The 25,318-nt window shown below is 36.2% G+C and overlaps 1 protein-coding gene across 3 annotated transcripts in view; it reads right to left on the minus strand.

The window, feature by feature from the left end:
- Nucleotides 1-25,318, minus strand: part of CDK19 (cyclin dependent kinase 19) — a 138,201-nt gene that overhangs the window by 52,039 nt on the left and 60,844 nt on the right. For all 3 annotated transcript variants that reach the window (XM_072926785.1, XM_030267746.4, XM_030267745.4), the window contains exons 3-4: nt 21,994-22,104; nt 11,738-11,878 (exon numbers count right to left, since the gene is read on the minus strand). In XM_072926785.1, the coding sequence (XP_072782886.1) occupies nt 11,738-11,878; nt 21,994-22,104 (252 nt within the window). The remainder of the gene's footprint in view (nt 1-11,737; nt 11,879-21,993; nt 22,105-25,318) is intronic.

Consider the following 25,318-nt stretch of genomic DNA (forward strand, 5'->3'; position numbering starts at 1 on the left):
TTCATGTAAAAAACACAAGCATGTTAAAGAGTGGCAAGTCCAGCTGCCCTAATTTTTAATTTTTTTTTTTTTTAATTAAACAACTCCAAACACATACCACACTTTCAAAGACACAACTGTACTTGTTACAGCAAATTTGCCTTAGCTTACCAGATAAAATATCTATGTTTTCAGTGCTCAAGTCTTAGGATTTACCTCACTGTTGATGTTGCCAGTAAGTCTTTAGATATTCTCACAAAAATCAAGTGCTTAAAATGCAAACAAACTCCCTGTGAAAATTTTTATTTTCTTTTTTCAAACTGCATAAACAGGCTAGACTCTCAAGTCCTGTCACTCAAAGCCAGGTTATGACTTTTGAAAAGTTTACTGTGTAACAAAATGCCTTTGAGAAAATCCCTGGCTTTCAGAACACAGCATCAGAGCTCTTTATACTTCCTCTTACTCTGTCCTATGTTTTGTATGGTCTATGCTCATGAGCTGAAATTCTTCTCTATAAATTGCAACATCAGTTTTGAGAATAGTCACAAACTTAGGACCAGGATTAATGTTTAGGGAAGCTTTATTGGAGGCAATAATAATTTTGATAAAGATTTAATGGCTGCAATGTTCCTAATATTAAAAATCCCAAAGCTATCAATACATTTAACAACTTGAAATCTAATATTATTAAGATGAAAAGAGACACTCACACCTTCAATTCTGAACAAAATTTTTTCTAAGACTGAAATGCTTCTTGCATGCTGAAGCCTAAATTAGACACACAATGTAGAAGAACTGTACCCAAAAGGCTTAGCATGTGGGTACCAATCAGAAAAGCCCAATACCATACTGTCATTATTACTACGCTGACATTTTAGTCACTTGCATTTTAATAAAATCACTCTCAGAAACAATGTAAAGCACTTGGAAATTACTGAAATAGTTGTCCAGTTTTAATGATAGCAAATAGGACAATTTTATCTCATCCTATTAAGGAGTGAAATATCAAAGGACTATGCATTTTCTGCAGAAAAAAAACATGCAGGTGAGCACATACTACAGAGCACCTAATGAAGAGTAAATCCACACCCTAGATTACTTTGCTGTAACTTGTTCATGTAGTCATACCCTCTGCATTAGTTTAAGGTTTTCAACTACATTAAAACTACCAAAATACTAAAATAGGGTTCCACATCATGTGCACCAAGAGAAACAGCTGTATAGTTAAAAATGTTGCTTCCTCTAACAGCCCATGCTATCTTGGCTGGAAATAATTTGCCCAGGCAGCAAATGGCTGGAGTGGATGGGCTCCTCTGCTATAGCACTCCAGTCCACTTTTAGCACCTCAAAGGCAGCACTGGGACCATGGGCTGGCTCAGACACAGTGGAGAAGCACCCTCACATCACTGAGCACCCAGCATCGCCCTCAGTGCTGCAGAGGGCTGGGCAGGGACACCACTGCCTCACACTGGTACAGCTGGACTGGGCACAGACCACTTTCAGAACAGCCAAATAGGCACTTTTGAGACCACTCAGAAGAGCTACAGGACAAGTTTAATGCAGTTTAGCTAATCTAGTTCAACACTTCATGCAGACTTTCTTGAGTGTCCCCATGTACACCACCCATGAGAGTGAGGAAGAGAGATTAGCATCCAGTATTTTTTCAATGAAGAAAAAATTAAAATCCTGAAGTGAGCAGAACTGTGGGGAACAGCACTTCAGTAAGCTACAAGTTATAAAGGAATATAAAAAGAAGTGCAAAGGAATAGGAACATATATCCCTGTAGAGAAGGGAAAAAATAAGAATCAAAACTTCACATTGTAGAAGGAAAAAAAGATCTTTAAATGAGATAAACAAGAAAACAGCTTGATCTAACATTTTTTCAAACGTATCAAACCACTTGCAATATACACTGTGGCACTCTTCCGGTAGGTAGAAAAGATTACTTTTAGGTCCCCTAAAAGGTTTACTGCTACTGCAAGCTCTTCCCATTGCACTACAGAAGCTGGTACCAAAGAAGAGCAGCCCCCCACCAGAGCAAGGAGACGTGCACAGAGAAACAAACTTCAAGTAAATCCTGCATCCTAGAAAACAGCAGCAGCCAGCCAGCAACAGCATATATATTTGCTGACAGCAAAATTACGAAGAAGCTACTGAAAACGTATTATATTATCCAGCTATAACTAGAATTTCAAGTATGAGACTTACCCAAAACCTTAAATGGGTCTGCAATTCTATTTGGTTTAGCTGTCAAGAATTCAAATTAATATTTACTTGATAAATAGTTTTAGGGCTGAGACTGGGATTCAACCTCTGACTATCAAGAAACAAACCAAACTTTAAATATCTTATTTAAGAAGTTGTATTTCAGCTGAGTTGGCAAATAACTAATCATTAGCTCACAGCTTAACAGCCACAAAAACAGTTTTCATAGCATTAGAAGTCAGTATCAGTTCATTAAAATGTAACCTACTGGAGTTTGCATTTATTTCATAATTCTAACATTCATCATTCCACAACTGTTACATCAAAAGTAACTACATGAAAGACAAATCAAAGTAAAAATGTACAAGTGCATTTCATGAATTAGAGAAGAATGCAGAACAGAAGATACACTTCTGAAAAATCTTCTCTTTGGCAACAACTACAGTGTAAGACAAAATGGCTTGAGTAGCTGAAATCTCCCATTCCAAAAGGATTTTCAGGAATGCAAAATATTGGCTATGGAATTTTATTTTTCATTAGTTATATTTGAGAACACCAGCTACACAGAACATTACCGCAGGCATAAAATCCTAGTACAACCTGACTTCATTTTTATGACTATTTTTTTTTAGTTAAGTAAAATACTTCAAACAAACAAACAAAAAAAAATCCCCAACACACCAGACTTGATTAAGTAGAAATAAAATAATAGAAAAATAGCCTCAACCTATGTTCAAAGATTATTATAGCAGTAGGACCAACGTCAAGGATGGAGAGCTAGCTTGGGGGTGGGAGGAAGGAGTTTCAGGAAAATGTAAGTAAATCCAATATACAGAACATTTTTCAGATGCCACCATATAACTTAAATAGAAAAAAAAAATAATTTCCACAAAGTTTTCAACTACTTTACATAGTAGCACAGAAATGTTACTGAACTGCTTGGAAGTGTTTCTCCAAGCCACTCAGAGGAAACCAGAAGGTGAACTGTGCTCTAACACAACTGAGGCGCTGAACAAAGTGGAATAGGATCTGTCAAATCAACGGTCATATTCACATGGGCTTTAGCTTCCAGAGTGCAGGAAAACAACAGAGAATAGCAGTTTAAAGAATCCTCTTAGTACTTAAGATTCGGTATTCAGAAAACTGTGCTTTTGACTACTTGCACTATGACAAGCCTTTTCTGTCTTGAAATCTTTGGTGCTTATCCGTTAAAATAGGTGACAGAATATTATAAATATTTTACCAGTGGTCCAGATATCCTGAAGGAACTGTTCTTGTATTAAATAAAGTGTATTGAAATTTTAATTCCAAGATAGTTTTATGTGAAATTCAGAAACCTCCCTAAAGATGAATCTGAAGACCTAATGCCCAGTTTCTGAGAGGATCACTACACACAGTAGGGTCACTTGATAGACTATGCAAAGTATTTCCTTTAACTCCCATAACTGTGGTATTCAGTCTTAAGAGCTACCATAAGGCCAGTGATTTCTGAAGCATTAGCCAGAAAGCAGAAAGCATGGAGACTGGAGAAGACAGAGGTCCCGAGATAAGCCATCTGGGAAACACCAGCTGATCAGTCATTTTCTGCAGCAGAGCCAGTTTCTTTAACAAAGTTCACACATAGTAAAATGAGAAATAAACTAACATCCTATGCTAGTCACTGCAGCTTCCTGGATCACTAATCAAAGATGCTTAATTCAAATGCAAGACAATCTGCAATGTAACTGCAACTGCATAGTAGAGCAGCAATAACTACAGCATATTTGCAAATGAAGAGAAATGCATGAGAAAGCACAATATGGCAAGCAACATGGAGAAAAAAAAGGCTTTTTTCTTATTTTTTTCGATTACATGTTGTTGCATTAGTTGCATTCACTGATTGTAACATACTTTTCTTAAGCCTCGCTAACTTCTATTACTATAAAACAATACGGTGCCAACTTTTGTAGCTTTATTCAGAAGAGGTAATGAGTCCAAACAGAAATAATCCCATAAATGCACTTGCAGTCAATCCCATTATCCCAAGGGTACCTTTTCCAACACAAAAAGGATAGTAATACTTCTACAAAAGAAAAACTTGTAAAAGCAGCTTCTAACATTTGCATTTTTATTTAGAAGGCAAAACTCAGTATGCTCACTCTAAACAGTTTGCTGCAACAGTAAGTTTAAATACATCATGTATTTACTAGAAACCTCACAGCAAATGGGAAGCTAAACTTGGGCTATTAGAAAAGATGACATTTTCAATCTGTTTATTCTGTATCAGGAAAAAAAACCAAATAAATTTTAAAACTATTTTAATACTTTCACTTCATTGTCACCCTTTTTCCATCTCAGGAAAAGAGATAAGAAGTCCACAGGCCATATGCAATCTGTTGACTTTAGCAGCAAAACACAGCCAAAAGAACATTAAATCAGTCCCTTTGTTTCTTCTGACTCATCTGAATTTATATCCAGTCAGGGTTTTATAAGCATAAGCTTGTTTCAGAACCTGAGGTAAAGTATTTCTCTTCAACTGTAATTATTTTTATTAGTAAAAATTAATCTACAAACATCTTAATACTCTTGCCACAAACCAAAAGGTATGCATTAGTCAGCCATGGAAAAATTGCTGTTTCCATGTACACAACAGAGGTAACGATCTGCACGTCTTCACATACCTTTTTAAATCATGTGAAGATTAGTTTTTACAACTGAAGGACAAAAGCAAAGTTCCAAGTAATGAGAAATGCACCATTTTTAAGAGGTGCCCTCAATATATGCTTAATATTAAAAAAATATATATATAAAAGTACATGCTGATAGAACTCAGTTTGTTAATCATCATGTAAAATTCTGGTTCATTTATCAATCTAGAAGCATGTACAGATACATGTATAAGCACCGACACACTGCTCTTCCTCACTAGTAAATAAAAAAAAATTATCTTCTCTCTAACCAGATATAAAAGAAGAAAAATGAGTTGACCTTTGAGTTAATAAATTCAAGTCACTTTCTAAAGTCATCAGTGGAGCTGTATTTCTTGAAATGTTGGTTTAGCCTGCATTTTCTTTCTTTTGGGAAATCTGCAAGCTGAGTATGATCATTCATATGATTCTCTGAGACTGTGCAAAGTGTCCTCCACCTCAAAGAGATCATGCAGATGGAAAAATAAATGATTAGGAGTCCTGAACCCATACACAGCTCGGGAAGAATACAAGCCTGGAGTGCATGTCCGGACATATTCCTGCACCCTCACCATGCACGCACACACACCATGACACAGAATGGTGGGGATTACAATTACAGTGGGTTTTAAGAGTTTAAAGAAACTGGTAGACAGGTTGACTCGGTATTTATTTATAGGAGTCATGTGCATGCTCAAAGGGTACAACACGGCCAGGAAGCTTTTCAAGCCAGTACAAAATTACTGGCAGAAGGCAGGACTCAACAGTTCTACATTCCTACACAGCAGCTGCCTGTCTAGAGAGGGATGTATGAACCTGTATCTAAATTTACTTTTGATATCAGCACATAAAAATCCCATTTTAGAATTGCTAGTAAAAGGGGAGTTTCCCACACTCATCTATTTACATTTTATTTTTCCAACCTACAGTTTGCTTGCATAGCAAAATGCAAGTGAGAAATTTAAAATCCAGTTCAGTTCTGCTGCTTTTTGGGTAACTTTTCTAATCATTTACTGTAAAATCTTGGGAGGGCACAGGGAGGAAGTGGGGGAAGTATTTAAGTGATATAAACTAGTAATAATAAGCATTTATCAAAGGCTTTGAAATTAAAGCATAAGAGCAGAAGTAAAAAGTGAGTATCTATATAACAGAAAGTCTTCTGGTGCCTTCATACAACATGCAATTGTTTTTATTTTTAGAAGGAGACCATCACACAACAAAAATAAGTCACCTACATAAACCATACCATACTTATTTCATAGCACATTAAGCAGTGAGCTATGAAATAGATCCATAAATAGGTTACAGATTGGGAAACAGAGGCAAAGACAAGTTAAGTGAGTTGTATAATGTGAGAGCAAAGTTTCAGAGCAGAGTCCATGGTAAGAGACTCTGTATTTACCTGCTGGCTAGAAAAGGATTACTATGAGAAAATTACTAGGGGTTTTTCCTATACTAAAAGTCAACTAAAAACCTGAAAACTGTTAGAACTTTATTGAACTGAATTACTGAAAATTTACTAAAATGGTGCTATTCTGCAGAAAAATTGTGATGGGTCATTCAAAATACTTATTTTGAATAAACAAAAATGTTTTTTAAAAACCCCATAAATTATCAAAGTTAGAGGATGAAAACCTATTTAGTTCAATCATTTCTGAATAGGCTGTGCTTGCACGGAGACAGAAATTACAGATTCCCACAGAAAATTATCTGTCTGACCCCTTCAGTTTGGGCTTTCTGCTTTACTTCCGACAGAAGAAAACCCAGGTTCCAGATGGCTGCAGGTTCCAGAAAACCCTAAGAGACAAAAATACTGCATTTTCCACTCCACACAGTTCCACAAGAGATGCAGAGCAGGACCACTGGAGAAGACAGCTTGTCCTGAATGCAATCACAGCCAGCCAGAGCTAGATACCACACTCTCATCTCTTGGCTCTGCTCAAAATTCACCCTTGGAAAGACACCCTTGGCTTCCTGCTCCTACACCAGCTGGGTATCCAGGAGACTTGTTAAGATGCCTGAATCTGACAGCTCACACATTTGATCACCTAAAGGCTGCATATAGATATTTACTATACAGACAGATATGTGGAGTCAAAATTATGTCAACCTCAATTGTCTGCTATGTCCTTCCACCAAAAATGCCCAGATTAGCTCTCCATAAATTCTGAAGGTGGGAGAAGCACAGAGTCCCCCCCAGTCCACTCCATAAAGAAACAGAAACCCTTAGCTTAAGCACACAATGAAAATAGCTTCTACCAATACAGATGACATAGTGAAACAAACTATAGAACACAGATATTATTTTCTTCTTCTTTAAGAGACATAGAGATGGTAATAAGAAAGCTGAATATAGGAAACCAGTAGCAAAGTCTTTACCACAACTGGATTCCTCCTCTCTCTTCTTAGTGAATTAGTGAACTTAGAGTGACAAGGTTAATTTGGAGAGAACGTGTTACATTGAGAAAACCCCACATGGACATAGATGTGCCCAGATTAATGTTTATATAATAAAAACACTTAAGCAACTTTGCTCATCTTACAAAGTTACTTTGTATAACCATCACAAGCAAGTTTTTTATTTCAGAATTCTTAGAGCAGCCATTTACCTCCCTGGGGAGGGGAAGAAAGAATCTGCCTTTTTCTGATGAGTTTGATTTCCAATATTTATTTTTCAACCAGTCTTTTAATATTAAGCAGTGGTCTAAAGAAATGCCCAAGGTATGTAAGTGGAACATCTAATTAATTTCTCCATGTGGATTCTGTGCACTTCAAATATCCCATAAGTAACACCTACCTTCAGGAAAACACATTCTGTTACAAATAGAAATTGCTTTTATCAGGTTATAAAGAATATGGTCTCTATTTGCTTTTGACCTTAAGGAACTAATCTACAGAAGGATTGCTAGAACGAGAAAGTGTTCAAATCCCTTCAGTTGCTAACCTGAACAGACATTGCAAGCACTATATGGAAAATCTCCATTTGTTGACATCTTGGCAAACTAAGACCTTTGCTGAACATTGCTGTGTAATCTAAGTATTTCCCTTCTAGGAGAGGAGGGGGCAAAGATCTCAGAACACTCTGAAATAGTGTACTTCAAGTGCTTGCTCTTACCTCAAGGTACGGAGCACTGGTTAGACCCCATTCAAGACAGCCCACAGTGTAAATACAGTATTTTAAAAAGCCAAAAGCTTAGTACTCAAAGGTTTTTTCTCCAATATCTATCTCTATTAACCTCTTGTTCATAATGAAACACTCCAGCAGCTAGCAAAGCCAGCAAATCTTCCCTCCTCTTGTGCACGGCTTTCAGGAACGCTGCTATGCTGTAAAGGCAAAATTATCATTGCCCAAGGACACAGAATTCAACAACAAAATCTCACTCAAAATAAGATCACAGGAGAACAAATGTATGGATTTTCACAGACTTAGGTCAACTCTAAGATGTATAAACTGACACAATGCTAGTCAAAGAAAACAGTAACCCAGTGCTCCTGTCCCATAGTCTATACTTGTTTGAATCATGCCATAAAGGCCGAATGTTTTGTACCTGAGAGAAATGAATAGCTTAGCTAAAAAAAAAAAAAAAAAAGAAAAAAGGTAATTTAGCACCTTTCAGCTACCCTCAGGATACAAAAGCCAGACTCAACCCAAATACTACAAAAATATTGAAAGATACACAATACCAAATTAGTTCCCAATTTCTAGAAGCACGAGTACAAGTCTATTTGGTGTTTGCCTCAATTTGGGCACTTTCCTAAAGCTGGACTTGTGTTGGCAGTCTTAAGCAGCTGTAAGTCCTGCATTATAAAGTCACACCAATTTAATCTTTTAAAAACACTTGCACTCGCTCCTAAGAACCAAAATAGTGCATTTTAACAAGAAAATAACCAGATTTTATGACAAGTGATGCTGGAATGGCCTCTGCTGAGCTTTCTGCCACCACCTCCTGCCTCACGCGGCCTCTGCACCAGCTCCTGCACACCCAGCTAAGACCCCAGTGAGGTCCCTCCAGGACTTAACCCTGCAGAAAACAAGCTCTGCAGGTGAAAAGCTTTCTGTGACACTTTGTGTGGGTTTAACTCCCTGAATGAGCTCACCAGGAGCCAGGCGAGTGTCCCCTGCCAGGCCATCAGTAGGGGTGGGGGAAGGAGACTGTGTCCTTGTGGTAACAGCCATCCATCAGCTCAGCCCAAGGAAAGGACATGGAACTCAAGTCACCAAGTTCACATTGTTCACCGCTTTTATTACTCTGTCATGCACTTGCTGGCTACTGCTGATCTTAAAAATGATTTAACTAAAAATATCTTAGTAATTCTAAGGTTTTTAACTAACGAATTCAGTATTTCAGCTTCTTTAAAAACCTCTTTGATTTAAGGCAGTAGTAAATTAAGATTTAAATAATGTTCTTCAAATACCTCTAAGCAAATACTTAACCTCACAGGTTTCACTTTTTTCACAACAACATTTGTTAAATAAATTACAGAGGTCATTTCCATGGCTCAGGAGAATTTGACTAATATTATGATGAATATTCCTGGAAAATCTAATTTTATTGAGCATAACATGACTTTTATGGATGTCACCATATCTGGTCTACATCCAAATAAATGTTAAAAATAGTAAGAACAGAGTTATATTAAACCAAGAAAGTACAAGGTGTTTTGATGCAAAATTTGGTTTATACAAAATAGAAAAATACTTTTTCCAGCAGCTGTAAATTCAAACAGCTAAGAGATAATCACCAGAAAAACTGCTCCCCATCTTAAGAAGACACTGGGGAGCTGGTATTTATGTATTATGCAAAAAACTGATTACAGTGAAATTGTGCCTGAGATATCATTCTTAGTAGCAAAAAGTCACAAACACAAGCATACAAATAAAAATTACAGATAAATAAAAAATTTTGGTTAATCCAGGATTTAAATTGGTTACTAGTTATATTAACCTCTAATTTCAAGTGCAGACACAAGGACACATCCAGAATGACATAAAATTTTTTCTTATCATGCTCAAGATAGAACTATTTGGCATACCTGAATAATCCAGAAATCCAGAAAAAAAAAATTAAAAGGCAAAGGATTTTGATTATACTTTTAAATCACTAGTGTATCAAAACAATTTTTGAAATTGTTTCCTTTGCCTAACTGAGCCATCCCAGAATCCATCAGTTTACATTTATTTGCAGATCAAGAATACATTAAGACTTCACAAATTACTGTTCTTCTCTCTTCTCAATTATACCAACATCATTCAAGTACTATCATTCCAGAACCAAAAAATGTAGTCTTTTTCACAACAGCAGCCATCATCTCCCAACATTCCAAAAGAAAAGACAAAGATATTAGACAACAGCTTTGCTGCAACTCATCAGCAACAGATAAAAACTGCAAAGTAGCAGCACTAGTCATGCAAAACACCTGGTGCTGCAGGCTGAAAATAACACCAGCAAGAAAATTCTCAAGGCTATTTGTTGTTATTATCTTAGATACCATCTTGTATTTCCTATCAAAATAATGAGTTCATGTATGGCATTTCAGTGTATATGTAATTAAAAGTTCCATGAACAGCTATGTCCCCCTTACGCAGAGCTGGATATAGACTTTTCAGGCGTTACTTCTCAAGCTGTGGCTAATCACAGCTGATCACTCTGCCAAAGCAGCAGCTGACTCTTTAGGAAAGTAGTAATTGTAACGTGAAAATCAGAGTTGTACATGCTTCCTGTTTTTTGGTCATGGCTACTATTCCAAAGGCAAACCACACCCCCTGCCCGTCCCCAAATATACTAACATCTGGAATTTCACAGAAAAACCGACAATAAGCAACCAAGGAACAAAGTAAAAAAAAAAACGATCCATAACGAAAACTGAAACCCACTCTGGCCACTGTTGTTGGGTATTACAAAAATTAAACAAAATTAAACAAAATTCTGTTCAGAAAATGTTTGTGACTTGTATTCTAGGCCTGCCTTATTTGATACTTATCTATTAAAAAAAAATTTGGTCTACAATCAAAAATTAATCAAAGTTCCTACTTATTATTAAAAACTCAAGAACAATTAGTGACTCTAAGTTTCTGGACAGGCAGCTCTATTTTGACATACTGGGGCAACTATGAAAAACCAAAAATAACCAAAATAAAAGCAGTGACTTTTAACACAGATTACCATACCTAAGAGTGTTATTTGGGTTATTAACCATCACTATGTTTCATGCCAAATGTTCTAGTTAGAATGCAAGTGGAAGCATACCTGTATTAGTATTCTTTTGTTAAACCACGGTAGCACTTCATATAATTATGAGGAGCAATGGGAAACTTTAAGGGGAAAAGGGGAACTAGAGACAAGGCAACTGGCTGCCCTTGTAATCTGCAATCAACTTCAAGAGCTACTTCAGGTCATGAGAAATTTCAAGATGATAACTCTTTTATAATTCTCTTCCCACGGTCAGAAAAAAATACCACATGGAAAAGAAATACTCCATGAAAAAACTACTCTTTCACTAGCTTTTATGCTAACTTGCACGTAAACCAAACAATGTAAAAGGGTATCAATCACTCTCCTATTTAGATGCATTTTCAAAGTCATGTGAAAAGCTGTAAGAATGTTCAACCAACATATATCAGCTGTCTCATGTACTGCTTTTGGATATTGATATCTGCAACCCCTTTACCGGATCTGGCATCATTGTCCAAGCTCAGATGACTCAGATAAAAACAATGTGAAAGCATAGTTTGTTTTCATGTTTAAAGGCACAACTGGTCTCCTGCAACAATAACAGGAAGAGCTGCTGGGATCGATATGCAAGATTACGAACAGGGGCTTTTCTTGTCCTACCCAGCAACACGCACGTGGAACTCTCTCAGCCAGGTATCACATGCCACACTTACCAGATCTCTGTGAAGCACCCAGTTTGCATGGAGGTAATGGATTCCATCGAGGATCTGGTAGAGTAGGGATTTAACCATAGATCTTGGCAACTGCATGGGTTTTTTATTTGCTTTTGAGGCACGGTGAAACTTGATAATATGCTAGAAATAAAACAAGTAGAAACATAAAGAAAGTTAGGTATTAGGTGTGAAGATTGGGTGTTTTGGGATATTTTAACTTCTAACACCAAAGAATGGAATGAGATACAACGTCTGTTGAATTCTGGAATTAAAGTAATAGTGATGCACTCACAATTCTCTTAAAATTGTTTTTATTCCCTGACTTGCTTCAAATAAAAGCTGTGACATTTTTGTGAATATCTAAATACTGGCTACTTACCTCCAGTAAAGGATCTTAGACATTCTCCTTCCTCCCTTCTCCCCATATGGCATCCTCTTACCCTTGGCAGCTAGACCAGAACTTTTCAAACCAGGAGTATCTTCTAGTAGGAGGACCATACTCTATTCATAGAGACTTTCCCTCCTCCTCTTCAAAAACACCCAGGCTAGCATAATTGCAACTACTATTCCTCCCAAAATCAGGATCCCAGTAGACAGATTTAATAAATATTTTAATAAATATTTGAAGGCGGGGAAGGTAGAACTCCAAAAACCACACACCACAACATTTGGGTGAGATCATGTTCAAACATCTAAAAATGGTTGTCTTCTTGCTCCCAGTTTATGGCTGCATACTTCACTGATGATGACAAGCTGGTGGCTCTTGGGTTACAGAAGTCAATCTGTCCACTAGAGGACAAACACCACTTGAAAACATAGAATGCAGCAAAGGACACCAGTATTAGTTGAAGGAATTAAAAAAAAAAAAAAAATTGAAAGATTTCTGAGAGATCATGAAATAGTCATAAACTAATAAATTCTAAGATCAATGCGGAGATGATGGATTAGGTCTGGTCTTGCTACCCTGTACAAAAAACTAACTGGAGTCAGGCCATTCTACCTTTTCAATCCTCAGAGAGGTGGGGCTTTGCAGGGCACAAATCCAATCCTAATATATGGTCATTCAGCAAACAACTAAATATGTTCATTGAAATGGAAAAAAAAAATCTCCTTTTTGAAGGCAATTCAATGAAGCACCTCAAATAACAAAATAGTTTTTAATTATGTGTCTTTTGAAAGGTGGGAATGATAAAAGCAGTTTGCATTTTTACTGAAAACCATACAAAATGCTAGAGTAGGCCTATTAATTACCCGATTTTTAAAATAGGATATGTCTAGCTGAAGATCTTCTCTCTTCCCAGGTTAAAGAGGTAGCCAAAGGCCGTGTTTTAATTAGACCACTGCTCCCTCCTCCACCATCCCCACTCCCCACTCAGTCTGTCACTGCTGCTCCCAATGACAATGGTAATGAGGTAATGTTTGCTCATGGTAAATGCTACCTCTGGCTGACACCAGTACTTGAGCCACTGTCAAACTGTATTTAGCAAAACTGTAAACAATAGTGTTTAAAGAGAAATAAGAAAGGCAGAAAACACCAAATGAATCAAAACAGCCTGCTTACTCCCTATACAATATTCCCACAGAGCCTTCCACTGGTAAATGTACAGTATTTATGACTTCCTACTAAAAAACAGCAGAAATTTACAGGATTGTCAGTTTTCAATATACTCATGAGGATCAGTAAACAAGATGAGCTCTTAGTACCTGATCCTTAGTTGTGCACTCTGGAAACTATTGAAATGCCTTAAGGGATTATTTCCTTAGAATTTTTTTCTTGTGATGTCACAAGAAGATTCTGTCTCATAACTTCAACTAGGAGTCCCTAGTACTACACAATGCTCCCTGGATAGCGACCTTCATGTGCAATTACAATATGATTTATAAAGCAGTAATGATACCATAAACTCACAAATTAGTATATTTATTAATACAAGAAATGAAAAATGAAAAATACAGAGGAACCAACAGGCAAAGGTCATACAGAAAGGCCCGTAAATCCAGTCCTGCCCTTTTTCAAGGTGTATGTAATCAGTAGAAGGGATTTCTACACCCATCTAAAAACCAACTACTACACACACAAAACATTAGTCCTTAGGCACAGAGAAAATGAAGGAGTCTGATGAGACAGAAAGGGACACAATTAACCACAGATGTGTCAAGGAGGAACAACACACGTGACGTGGCTCTGCCTCAGCTGCTCTGGTACCTCTGGAAGCCAGGAGTGAGACAGCACCAGGTTGATGCCATTGGACTTCTGTCCCTGCCCCGCCCATGTGGCTCTCAGTTAGAAAGGCTAAGGAAACAAGCTCCTTTCTTCAAAGGGTTATTGAATTGCAAAAGCAAATAAAAATTGATAGTTTTGCTCGAAGCAAGCAATATCACCACTAGGTAAAATCCAATTTCCTGCAAAATCAAATAAAACCTGTTGTTGCCAGCTTACACTGTGGGAGTTTATATCCAAAAGACTGCAATCGTCACAGTTTAGAGAACTGAACAAAAGCTAAAAATATACTGCAGGGCCAAGTAGTATAGGGAACTGAAAATCGAGATTTGCCCCATGACATTGGAATGAATCCACAGTGTTTGTGACCTAGTCCTACACTGAAAAGTTGTCTAAAAAAAAGTAGTTCATCCAATTTCTTGTAAGCAACTAGCCATATGAAGAAAGAACAACACACCTAACAAACACTAAACAGCAATTTTAATGGCAGTGTCCATCTAAGAAATAGAAGAGCAAACAGGTGCTGCTTCAAGTACAGCACATAACAGCCAGAACCTTAGACCGAATAAAGGCATTGAATAATTTACAGAATTACAGCCTGCATTTCCCATTTCCCAGAAAACTGACTTAACCACTAGGCTTCAAAACTACCCTTCTCTCATTCAATGAATCTTTTTGCTGAATAGCATAAAATTAAGACTTTCCTGTGAGCTGACTATAAATCTGAACCATGACAGGTATGAAGCATGTTCTGCCTCTCTCTAGGAAGCATGAGGTGCACTTGGTACACTACAGTTTGTAACCTTTAGGTATACTCAAGTTCTTTGCTGAATCTTACCCTAATGAATAGCCATTAAGGACAAAACATGAGGACTTCCACAATCCAGGCAAGTCAGAGGCACATTTGTAAAAAAACAATAAGCAGAAGGTCAATAAACTTCGGTATATCCCATGTCTTTTTTCACTGAAATTCCTTAAAGATAACTCACATATCCTGATAGATAACTTGGCCAAAAAGCTGGTAAACACACAGACTCGTTCAACACAATTAATGAGGAAAGTTATTGTCAGTCCACACTATACCAGTTGCATGCTACAGAACAGAAACCTATCCACAATGTTATGCAGACATAAATTCATTTTATTTACTTCATTAGAACACTGCAACCTCTCTTCTGATATATTTTAAATCTTTCAAAACAAAAGAAGAACACACATCATAAGAGACAAATGTAACTCCAAGCAATATTGAAATCTATTCAGCAAAATAGCCATTTTGCCTTTCTGTACATTTCTGATTCCTAAATCTTAAAAATATGCTGCACTGACTGGATCCCAAAAATTGTGTGAGCCAATTATGTATTAATTATTAAATATAATGTAAAATTTTTTCTATTGTTTGTACATATTTTTGTTTTAATTTAAACAAGACAGCAGCTTTATAGAAGTGATTTAAGTCTTTAGTCTAAATTAAATTAATACTTCACTGACCAACATTAAAGTACACATTCAACAAGAGCCTAGGAAAGCAATGAAGGTATAATTTGCTGATTGCAATATCTGGAACTATTGGATTTACTTAATAACTGCTTATTCCAAATTTTCAACTTTAAAACATGTAATAAAATTTCAAGGAAAACTGGAGGAACTACATTATTTCAGTAAGACGATTTTACCTCTTGCAAAGGCAAGACCATATAAATGATTAAAAAATGAAGAGGAGAAACAAAACTAGACATTTGGAAATAAAATTAAACAATATTCAGTCTAGGAGTTTGACTGCCTTCTTCTGTGTTACCTTGTGCATTGAAATTTCTTTGAAACCTGGCTGGTGAAGAACTATGTGCATTCTCTAAATTCTCCACCACAAACAAGGCAAACATAATGCATAACAACACAGAGCAAATTCAAATCCCTAGGATTTACCCAGCAGTTAAGTGAGCATTCAATAAGATCCTAATTTTAGTCTGTTTCCAAGTCTGTCTGTGTTTGTGTCATCCCATTCCCAATTCCAAGAACTGCTGTTCAGTGTGACAGAGGTTAAAACAAGCAAACAAACAAGTTAGACCTAGAAACTTTTTACTAAAGTAGGAAGCCAGCTAACAGAGGGATTTTATGCATGTCTGATCAAATGAAGCTACCGTGAGCTTCCACCTCAACATACGTGAGACATCCATAGACACAAGCCTCTAGAAAACTTGACTGCTTGAGTTCTACTGCTTAAGGCAATGCTTGTTGAAAATTACATGCATCTCCTTCAAACTGCAATGCAATCATGCCAATGCAGATGGCTCTCCCTGCTGAAGCAAACTACTTGTGCTCCCATGCTTCAGCAAAAACCCTGCATTCTATCCAATCCCTAATCCAACCTTTGAGAACAAAACAGAATTATGTCAATGTGCCAATAAAAAGTAAAGTTACATTTTAATACTGAGGAGAGGGAAGCTTGGATACCTGTAAAATCTGTACTAAGACCAAGAGGATTTATTTTATACAGCTTCTAGTCTCATTTTTAACACAAAAGCACCTCAAATTACTACATTTGCTTTAAATGTAAAGCATTCAAAAAGGGTATGAAAGAACAAATCAAAATCTTAAGGTGGTATAGAAACTAACCATGCATTGTTTCCACGATTTTCAAAAAGAGAAAGCAAAGACCCAATGAACCCAAGTAATTTGTTTGCTGTTCCAAAAATAAACCACAGTTTGATATGCCTACACTTACGACTCATTTCAGATAAGTCAATGTACTTATCACAAGTATAAAATCAAAACAGAAGAGGATAGAAGTACTTCTAGAGCAACCACTTTATTTTCCAATTTTGGAAACATTAGAGCAATTAACATAAACTGTCCTTCAAAAGAGAAGGGGAAGGGAGAATGCTTGTTTCCTCTAAATGGTGCCAGTGCATGGCCATCATCAGTATCTTCTTTAAAATGTCATTAACCAAACTGCCTAATGAAAGACCCAAGTGACAAGAGGTGAACATTTTTAGTAACAGGGAAAGGAACTTTAATGCATCAGCTTTTGCTAATGCCAGCTTGCTTTAAATATCTAAGCTTTGAAACACAGATCAAACACATCCCATATAATACATATCCACAAAAAAATCCCATATAATTTTCCTAGGTTTTGCCTGCATCTTTCTAGGTCTTTTAGTACTTTCAGCCCTAAATATTGCAAAATAACTCTATACAGTGTTAATAAATATCAGCAGAATTCAGATACCCTTTCAGTACACATAAAGTGAAATACACCACTCTGTTCACTTTAGTTTTTCACACATTTATGCTTTTGAGCCTTGTCTTTGTTTTGAGGCCTGCTCCTACCTGTTGTTTCCTCCACTTCTCATGCTTTGTGGTGCAGAAAATGAGTCTATATAAACTACCTTCAAATTCATACAAGTCTGGCAGAAAAAGCAAGTGTATGTTTTGAAAATATGACAAACAGCTATGGGCAAGGAATGGCACTGCCCTCTGCAAGAAATTCAACTATCATTTTGATGGTCAAAAAACCCCATCCATTTCACTTGGAAGGAATCAATCATGACATAAAGACCTATGCCAGCCCATTCCCTTGTGTCTCAACAAACCTTATATTCTTCTTCCAGCCTATATTGGTAGATATGTATACAAGAGAGAGGACTGTGTAAAAACCACCTGGCAGAATCACCTGAATTACACCAAAAGTGTAGACATGACTTAGAGAGATCAAAAGATTTAAAAAAAAACCCATCACTGTTACACCGAGAAAAGTATTTTTATGTATATAAAGATATTTGTCATCAACTATCATCTGAATTATATTTATGATTAAGAGCTAAACTGAAGCCTGTTGAAGAAAGAATTGTAATTGATCATACCATATTTAAGGAATATGTTAAAACTCAGCTGTTAGACAATATTCATGTGATTAAACAAATGAACAGGTTTATTTACACATCAGTATGCAACACTCTCCCAATTTCATTTATCATAAAAGATTATTCAAAATGTTGTTAGCTGAAATATAGTATATTTATTTGTAGACTGAGAGCATCAAGTAGTGCTATGAAATTCACATGCAGGAAGAATAGTTTCTCCTTTCCATTATTTGATGATTACTTTTAGGTACTCATGACTGTGATAATAATCTCTACCCTATATTTTTCAAAAGCAGAACATATACAAGTAATTAGTATAAAACAAAGTCAGTCTGCCCATATATTTTTATTATTATCAACAATAATTCCAAGATTAATTTTACTCCACATTTCTCAGTAGCATTTGTTGCTAAGGATTTAGTTGTAGGAGATCACTGGAATCTAATAATAAAAGAGAAACATTCAACCTAATTGAAAAAATTCACAGATCATGGTTTAACTGGTCTGGGATAGTGAATGTATCATCACATTCAATATTACCAAATCATAGTTAATTATTTATGTACTTACTTATACAGCAGTGGTTTTTATTGCTATAAAACACATTTAATACATTTTTAGTATGATAAAAATGTCACCCTTCTTCAGAATGAGATAAACCCATCCAGAAGCTTCTTATTTAAGTTACAACATATATTTCCAGAAAAGGGGATCTTAAAAATTTGGCATTATACAGACATACTAAATGAGTCTGGGAATTAACTCTGTACCATAGCTAGTAAAGGTATATAGATATCCTGTCATTACAAAAAGTTGTTAAAACGTTATAATAAAAATGTTGGTTAGAATAAAAAATCCTGCTTAACGTATAGAGACTATGACATTGAAGTCATCAGATGTATTTATCTATGGTACTAAGAACGTGAGCTTTAGAAAATACTTTCAAAATTAGAAATCTACTGTAAAAGGGAGCAAAAGAAAAGTTCTAAATATTGTAACCTCTACAGTGGTAAAAAGCAACTAGATTGACATGAAATTCACGTCTGGGACAGATCTCATTTGTATTAAACTTTTTTTAAAGTCCATTTTAGTAATCATCATGCATTTAAAGCATATTATATATATTTGAATGATGTCTTTAAATGCACTAGCTTTATGCAGGAAGTTCTGGACAGCAGTATACTGTGTAGAAGTATAAGACTAGGGTTATAAAGAACATCCATGAAAAGTTCAACAAAAAAAGAAGTTATTCTTTTGCTGATAAGACAGCAGGAACTCTGGCATTTGAAACAAATTTTTGACCTTTGAAAATAAAAAAGTTAACAACCTACAGCCTGAGAACTTTACCAGTTCTCTTTGGCAGAGACAAAGAGCCAAGAAAAATCATAACATCTTGTATTACACTAAGAATTCTGGTGAGGAATTCAAAGGAAACTAGTTATAAATCAATTTGTCAAAAGAATTCCTATATTTTTAGATATGCTTCATGGTTTTGCACTGTTTTGTACAATGTATATTGAGAGATAAGGAAAGTAAGTATCTTTGATAGGCTTAGTTATTAAAACTGATTACTATCTTGGCTGTCAAGGACAGCAGAATGGGTGTTCACCAATAATCGCCTAAAGCTGTTCAAATTAGCAAAGCTTCTACATTCCTTGGTAATGGTATCGGCTAAAGCTGCAGAACATTATGAAGTATGTGCTATCTAAACATAAAAATACAGATCTGAGCAGTTTCTTCTTTAATTCTTGGGAACTAAATGAGAAGTAAAAAAAAAAAAAAGTTTTTGCTCACCATAGAAGAACTTTTTAATAAGTTTAATTAGCACCAAACTTTTAGAACTGGACAATTTTTTCAGCATTAGAAAATTAACAGAATAGCATAGCATCTAATACAGTTTATTCATCTCTTGCCAATGTTTCCAGTACAGAAGCTGAAAAATATAATGATTTTAATTAATCTCATGATTGAATGTGATGAGCATTTATTCTTCTCACTGAAGCCAACAGGAGTTACTAAAAGCTTTGCAGCTTTGAACAGAAATACAGTTTCCATACTTACTGATTTTGGTAAGTAACTCTAAGCTACTTACATTTAAAAACATTAGTCTATGGAAAAATACATGTCTCTAGTGACAGTATACCTTTAATTATAAAACTTAAATCTTGAAAAACTGATATATCCATAATAAATAGACTTATTTTGTCTTTATGTAGTGCTGGCAAAGCACATGGTGCTAAGCAATAAAAAAACCTGCTAAACCCCTACTAAAATTTCTAACCCAAAGAGTTGAAAGGGCACAAGCTGTAAAGCACAGGAAATGCAAAACACAACACAACACAGACAGGATGACAAGTGGTTGGTATTACTGAAATGCGTTACAAAATAAGTGGATTTTCAGGAGTTTTTTGAAGGACGATAGTGAAGGATCTTTACGTACGTTAATTGGGAGGCTGTTCCATGTGTAGGAGGCAGCGTGGAAAAAGACACAAAGTTGGGAGTGAGCAAAACAGACAAAAGGGGAATTAAGAGCGATGCTTGGGAAGTGCTGACAGTAAAGGAAATGAGGACCAAGGTTAAGCCAGAACCAAGAGTGCCTTGAACACAGCCAACTTTATGCAAGGGAGGAAAAAATTCCTGGCAAAGGCTTAAGAAGCGAGGAAACATGGGCAATTACACAGGAAAGGAGAAATGACTTGTGTAGCATGTCCCAGAGAAAAAAATAAAAACAAAAGAGAGTTAGGAAGTGGGAGACCAGTTCATATCAAGAACCTCATTGTAACAAACATTTTAGTCTTAAATAATAGAAAATAAATAACTTCACTGAGATTATAATACTCAGCCATATGGGAGGGTAGCAAGAACATCAAACTGCAGTGATTCTTCTTCTGAAGCTGTTAAATCATGTGAAAAATCACTGTGTAGCGTAAAAACCATACGCGAATGGAAAAGGTTAGGAAAAAAGGTTTAAAACACATGGCAATAAATGTAGCAGTAAAATGTGTTATGACTGTTCCATAAATGAGTAAACTCATTTAATGCACAAATAAAGTCTGTCATACAGAAATTTAGCTGATGCACTTCTCTTCATCATCACTACCCCAGTTATGTGAAATACACAAACTCTATCCACTTAACTGTGATGAAGAAAACTTGCAAAATACAAACCTGCTAGCCCATTAGAGAAATAAATCAAATATCTTTCAAGCTTTTGAAGGGGAACAAATTACCATGATTTTACATGTTCTGAGACTGAAGTGTCTTTTTGAATTGTCTAAGTTTACTTGCTAACCAATTAAAATCTTGGGTCATTTTACAAGCTACAAGAGCCAAGGATGAAGAAATTGAGCAATTTGTCACTAACATTCGTAATGGCAACATCTGCATTACTGAAGCCTTCAAATGTAATACTGGAATTTAAATTACCACTTCCCCTCCCTGCCAGTATTTTCAAAGGAATCATAAACATATTGATTACACTTCGTGCTTGATATCTTTCAGGTTTAAACACAAATTCAGGTTCAAGTAATTCACATTTTATCAACAGATGTGGAGCTTGAATATTTTCAAGTTCAAGTCACAATGTTACTGATGTCCACCTCTACAACAGACTAAACCAAATCCAATCATATTTTGCTAGAAACTTAAAAACAGACATCTAAGTCACTACTCCTCTTCCATGTAATGAGTGTCCATCAGAAGCCCAATTAGCTTACTTGTTATTTTATTTCCACTCATACTGTCAAAAATTCTCTGTTTAAAAGATAGATGATTGAATGTTAGTCGCTTGCAGTCACTCTCGGTGAGAGGACTCATCAAAGCAGTCCCTCTCCTTTTTTTCTTGTGTGTCTATGTGCAAAATGTCAGAAAAAAAGTATTAAATACATTTCCAAACACAGTTTTAGAAGCTCTCAATTTAGGTATGCTTTCTTTAACTCTAATTAAAGCTTGCAGAAAACTCCTTTTCACTTCAAAACCCAATTTGACTCAAAATTTCTATGTAGTCTTTGGCCAGCTTTAAAGTGTAAAATTAACAGGATTATCAGTTAGACTCTTAATTACAGAGTAACACATTAATGCATCTCTGCCTATATAAAGGTACATCACACACATATCAGTTTGAATAACGTCTTATTGCACAATCTCAAATACTCAGGGAAATCTGTACTTACCCACAAGTCATGCTCAGCATAATCAAACAGCAGCCAAACCTTTCTGTCACTGTGAGAAAGGAAAACCTTCTGCAATGCAATCACATTTGGGTGCTTCAACTCTCGTAAAAGCTGCAGAGAAACAGAGAAGCTCTTGTTACTTCTGTGCTTGTTAAGAAAAGCAAACACAGCAATAAAACCACCAAACAGGTCAAATAGCAAACAAGTAGTCCTAAAACAGGCCCTAGAAGAAAGACACCACTGATTCAGCCCATTATCTTCCAAACATCAAAATCAGGATGTACACAGCCTCTGTGGCATGGGCTGTTGTTCTAACAGCATAGCTGCCCATCACTCCCTACCTTTTTCTCTGTCCCACACTCAGCACAGAGCTGCCCATCCCACCTATTCATCCTGCTTGCCGTCAGTATCTTTCTTTAAAAAAGTTATTACACACAAGTATAATAGTTTTCTTATCAAAGGTGAACATCAGGATTTGAGGATGTCAGAATGAAACTTGTGCAGCTGGTCCAGTTCTTGTCTGGACAACACAGTTCTTGATCACCACATAAATATTTTATTATGAATAATTTTCTTTTGCTTTGGATCTTTATCTCACTTGCCCTAAAGTTCATAGACTGTTGTTCTCAGAAAACAGATTGTTTCCAAAGAAAAGTTTACCAAAATGGATTTCCTTCTGTTTGTTTCAACTACTATTCTGTAATCTAGAAATCATCCCATATTTATTTATTGCTTGTCAGAAAGAAAACTAGGTTCCATCACTAATTAAACAGCATATTCAAGCAGGCACTGCTGCTGAAGTCATCCTTCTGCCAGATTAAACCAGGTTCAGGAAGAGCTGTGAAGCGGTACACCCAAAAACATAATTGCCATGGAATCACTTTCTCTCCCCCCCCCCTCTACACTGCAGTCACCAGAATGATTGATCATTTCTGTCTTATCTGGAAATTGCTTACATCTGCAACACTAGTATATACATTGCCAAGAATCAATTTATAATGGCAAAATTGTAAATTGAGTGCGTTCCAAGGTACATTTGGGAGAAATGAGTCTTCCATTTTCTCACCCTACAGGAAAAGACACAAGATGCTTATTTTAGGAGAAATAAAATACTGATTTTAAATTGTATTATCTTTTGACTATACAGATATCTGTCAAGACAAGAAATCTAAGGAATATCATAGCTGCTTTAATGTATTCCAGTTTTCCAGCAAATGAAATAATTTAGATGCTTTTTTTTTACCATGTAGGAAGTGCTTTCTTATTTTTCTTTCTTTCCCTAACCCTGAGCCTCCTTTTCTTCATGGCAAACAACCCCAATTCCCTCAGCAGCTCCTTGTGAGGCTTGTTCTTTGTTACACTCTTCCTGTCAAGGGTGCATGCCACAGCAGCCAATGCTCCAGCAACACGAGAGAGACCAAGGAAATGTTGGCCCTAGGAGTTCAACACACCACATCAAGAATGAGAGCTCTATTCTAGCTATGCTGGACTTGCAGTGGTGCTCCACACCAACTACAGGAGGTCAAAATTACAATGTAAGGTACAAGGGATGAGCATGAGCCACAAATACAAATTGTTGGTCGGATTTATGTTAAGAAGCATCTCATCTAGAAACATGCTACTGCAGGACAGAGGGTGACCACAGGGACTGAAGACATGTAACTGTTAGGTACATAAAAAGTGGAGATAAGGGAAGTCATTCTAAAAGCACTGGAAAGAAATATTGGGCAGAACCAAATACACAGCTGTGGAAATCAAAAGACAGCAAGTTTGAGACAAGTGTTTCAAAGACAAGTATCAATGTAAGGCTGAGACAAAAAGAAATGAGGCATTTCAGAAACTGAAGTTTACATTACAGCAGACAGGTGGAAGCCAACAATGTGAAAATAAGAGTGACATCGTGAAGCTATTTGCATCACGACTGAATCTACCACCTACCCTAACAACTTTGATGTTTGACTAGAATTTTGTCAATACTTACCTCCTACATATGCCACAACCATCTAACAGGTAAGTGATGCACCTTTATGCGGTATGATTGTTATGTCCATGCATCACCATAAACACCTTTGACAAATGTGCACTTCAGCTCTACCTAGAACCATGTGGACAACATCGGGGATGTGGTAAATCATTGTCTACAATTTTTCTGCAGCAAATTGCTGTACAAACTTTAAACAAACAGAACAGATAAATGAAGCTTAATACCAATATTATTTTCTTAGGTCTTCTGCAGAAGTAAATCAGTTTGAAGACTTGGTTGATTTAAGTCTGAAGTTAGAAGGAAGAAATTAATATATTGTCCTAGTAATTGAAAGATTCCAGTGTACTTGACAACATCTTCTATTACAAGATAGCAACCTGAACATAAAAAGTATCTGCAACTACTATAATTTATAAGTAAATAAACACAGCATCGTATTTGAATAGCACTTTAACCTGATGTTCCTCTAAAATTTAAGTTCCCTCATACCCAACTTGAGATAAAATGCTAATAAAAACCTGTGTCTCAGTTACAATACATTCCCTTCTTGTAGCAGCACACAAGGCAGCTTAGACAAGAAGGCACTGAGAAGGACTTCATAGTGAATTATCAATATCTGTGCAACTTTGTCCTTTACAATGGCTTTCATCTAAACAGATTATGATGATTATTATTAAAAGTATTAACAAGAGAATTGTACAAGCATCTTTCGTTTATCACGATCCTCAGCTGATGCCACAGCTTAAAGTTTAAAATTGTGCTTTTGGATAGTCCAAACAGCACGGAACAGTTTCTAAGATTCCCAGATGGATATCTGCTATATGCAGAATTGCTAGTCATTTCTTCAACCGTCTGACGAATCATAAGTTCTTTATGATGCACACTGTGAATTTCCCTCATAAGTGAAAGTCTCTTATAGCAGGGGAAGGGGAAGGTCATGTGAGAGTCTCTGATGCCAGGAAAAAAGTAAAGTTGGAAACAGTGTTGGTATAGAAGCCTGAAGCCTTGGAAATGTAAAATGTCAGTAGTCACGCTGAGGTAGACTTTTCATAGAAAATCCAAGTAAAAAGTAAAGGTTGTCTAGCCAGAGAAGGAGCACAAGAGAGTATACAAGATTAAGCAAGTAAAAGTGGGATATCATAAAACAAAGAAAAAAAAACTGCAATGTTTTACCTCAGGTTTTAATAATAGTTATGATACTGACTATGGAATTAACGAATACACAGATAAAAAATGCCTCATGCTTAAGAAAGTAAGAACTAGTACAAATCATATACAAGCAAAAGTCAGGAGTGGTATCAGATAATTAGCAAATACATCACATACATTCAAAAAAGGGAC

This window comes from Taeniopygia guttata, chromosome 3, assembly GCF_048771995.1.
Source record: "Taeniopygia guttata chromosome 3, bTaeGut7.mat, whole genome shotgun sequence".
In the NCBI taxonomy this organism is placed as follows: Eukaryota; Metazoa; Chordata; class Aves; order Passeriformes; family Estrildidae; genus Taeniopygia; species Taeniopygia guttata.